The sequence below is a fragment of the Pteropus alecto genome, unplaced genomic scaffold, assembly GCF_000325575.1.
Source record: "Pteropus alecto unplaced genomic scaffold, ASM32557v1 scaffold186, whole genome shotgun sequence".
NCBI classification, from domain to species: domain Eukaryota; kingdom Metazoa; phylum Chordata; class Mammalia; order Chiroptera; family Pteropodidae; genus Pteropus; species Pteropus alecto.
Window position 1 is genome coordinate 98,079 of NW_006439190.1, and position 2,590 is coordinate 100,668.

The following is a 2,590-nucleotide window of genomic DNA, read 5'->3' on the forward strand; positions in this document are numbered from 1 at the left end:
ATGACAGTCATATTGGATTAGGGCCCACCATACTGACCTCATTGTAACTTAACTAATTACATCTGCAATGACCCTGTTTCTAAATAAAGTCACGTTCTGCAGTAATGGGGATTAGGACACAATTTAACCCATAACACCAAAAAGGGATGATGAGCATCCAGAAACGAGGGACAGTAGGGAGTTATTACTACCAGTGCTGGATATTCTCCACTGGCCCCTCTAGATCCTTTTTCAACCTTCTCCACGAGGAGGCATATCTCTGCAGGCCACATTCCTTGGGCTCCCTTGCCTTTCGGCTCCTATTTGACTTGGCTACTGGGAGGCACATGCAGGAGCCTCAGGGACTGGAAGAGAGAGAGAGAGGTCAGGTCCAGTACCCGAAAGTACCCTTCTCATCTGCTTTAATATTATATATTTTACATTTAATACTTGGCAGATAATAAGAGCTTAAAATATGGGTGAGTGTATGTGAATCATTTCACTTCCAGGAACTTTTGTGCATTTAGTAAAAATAGCTGACATTTATTGAGTGCTTATGTGCATTCCAAGTACTGTACTTAAATATATTAAACACTGGATAGTACCTATAAAAAGAGTACTATCATTATCCCAATTTTATAGTTAAGTAGACTGAGGCTCACTGAGATGCCTACCTTGCCCAAGGTCAAGGTTGCAAGCTAACTAGTAGCAGGAACGGGGATTTGATGTAAGGCAGTCTGTCTCCAGAAGTGTGCCCTAAACCACAATGCCAACTATTTACCAGACATACTCCTTCACTTTGTGGCAAACACATATCCATTTTCCAAGCTCTGGTCGAGTCATAGCTTTTCTGTAGCAAGCTATGTTCCTTGAGGAACTGACTCTTCATTCTGTGCATCCCCACCATGACTCCTACTACACTTTGTGCCTGTTTGCCTACTGGTGGGTTCTTCAGAACAGGACCATCTCCCATTCATCTCTGCAATTCCAGGGCCTGCCAGGGTGGCCGACAGGGGAGGTGTCAGTGAATGTTTCTGGAAAGTGTATTTCTTGCCACCCCTGAGGGCTCTGTTTGCTCTGAGGTACTCAAGTCCTCCTGATTATAGCTGACTTCCTCAGTTTTACTCAGAGAGTAGTTGTTAATGGCCTGCCAGTTCTGGACCACAGCTGCTGCTGCCCCTGGGGTGGGTGGTCCTGTTTGTCTGAACCCAGGACCTTCATGTGGCTTCTTATATGCCAGGTCAGGTCTGGAGTTCTGAGCAGGTCCCTTCTGATCCTCCTCGGTCTCCAGTGAAAAGGTGTCACTCAGTTTTCAGGTGCCCCATGGGAGATTCACTTTACTTCTCCTTTTCAGTTCTGTCCGAATTAAGTCAACTTTTGTCAGGGATCCCTTTGTCAAAATTCGAGGGATATTCTGGTGGAGTTTTTCTTTCCTCTCTTTTGCTAGGGTGTTGGATTGAATTACCTCCATACAGTGATGGCTTGGAGGCCCCCCACCTTCCCACACCCCTCACCTCTGTCCCCGCAGCCTGTTTAAGGCCAGCTACCATGCGTCTATTTCTACACCAGCTTTGAAGAAATACTCGTTTTTAAAAGCCTACCTCCACATTTCCTATAGCTTTTCCTTATTATCACCTACCCCTTATTTCCCAGCTATTCATTTCTCTCAGAACAAACATGACTGGTTTCATTCCTGCGTAGGGGACTAGCAGGAGGGCCCTAATATCTGCATCTTCTACACCCACGAGGGGCATCCGGTGTTTAATTTGCTGATACTTGCCTTAGGGTTCAACAGCGTCACTGCCCCTTCAGCAGCTCCGTCGGATCCTGTGCCAGAACATCAAAATCGTGTGCTAAGCTTTTAAAAATCGGAAAAGAATTGTTTTTAATGTTTAATGCTATATTGGGGTTATTTGTAAAAATGTGTCATGTTACTTTAAGTGCTATGTCATTCCAAACACACTTGGGTTTTCTGGCGTGCATTGTCCCCCCCAAAGATAAATGCCCCAGGTCGGGCAACCCGCAGCTATGAGAACAAGAGGTTTTTTCCCTCGCTCCCCCTCGGCTCAGAATAAGGTGCCAACCGAAGTTGCCTCCCAGGAGGGGCGGAGGAGGGACAAAGGCCGCGGCATTCCCCGCGAGCGCAGAGCGGAGGGGGACCTGGCAGCAGGGATGGGACTTCCTCTCTCCACTCCGGAACTGCGCGCTGGAGCGGCGGGGACTCGGAAACGCGGGAGGCACGGCAGGAGCTGGCGCGGCGGGCCGGGCGGGCCGTGGGCGGGTCTGTGGGCGGATCAGGGGCGTGGCCCGGATGGGGCTGTGGGCGGGGCCGGCGAGCGGGCTGCGGTGGTTAAACTGCGCCAGCCGTGCTCCCGGGACGCTCCGAGCGCCGGCACCGGCTAGCAGCTGCCCCCGCCGTGGCCTCTTCCCGAGCGAGCTTAGCCCGGCGCGGCCGGTGGCCGGGGCGATGTGAGCCGGAGCCCGCGGGCGTGGCCGGACCGCTGAGATGTGGCTCAAGCCCGAGGAGGTGCTGCTGAAGAACGCCCTGAAGCTGTGGGTGACTCAGAAGAGCAGCTGCTACTTCATCCTGCAGCGGCGCCGCGGGCACGGC

At 51.3% G+C, this 2,590-nt stretch overlaps 1 protein-coding gene across 2 annotated transcripts in view; it reads left to right on the top strand.

Moving 5' to 3' along the window:
* The first annotated feature begins 2,311 nt into the window (after positions 1-2,311).
* The window catches only part of TBC1D8 (TBC1 domain family member 8), a 99,149-nt gene continuing 98,870 nt past the window's right edge, over positions 2,312-2,590 (top strand). For both annotated transcript variants that reach the window (XM_025049785.1, XM_006916174.3), the window contains exon 1: positions 2,312-2,588. In XM_025049785.1, the coding sequence (XP_024905553.1) occupies positions 2,486-2,588 (103 nt within the window). In that variant the 5' untranslated portion in view covers positions 2,312-2,485. The remainder of the gene's footprint in view (positions 2,589-2,590) is intronic.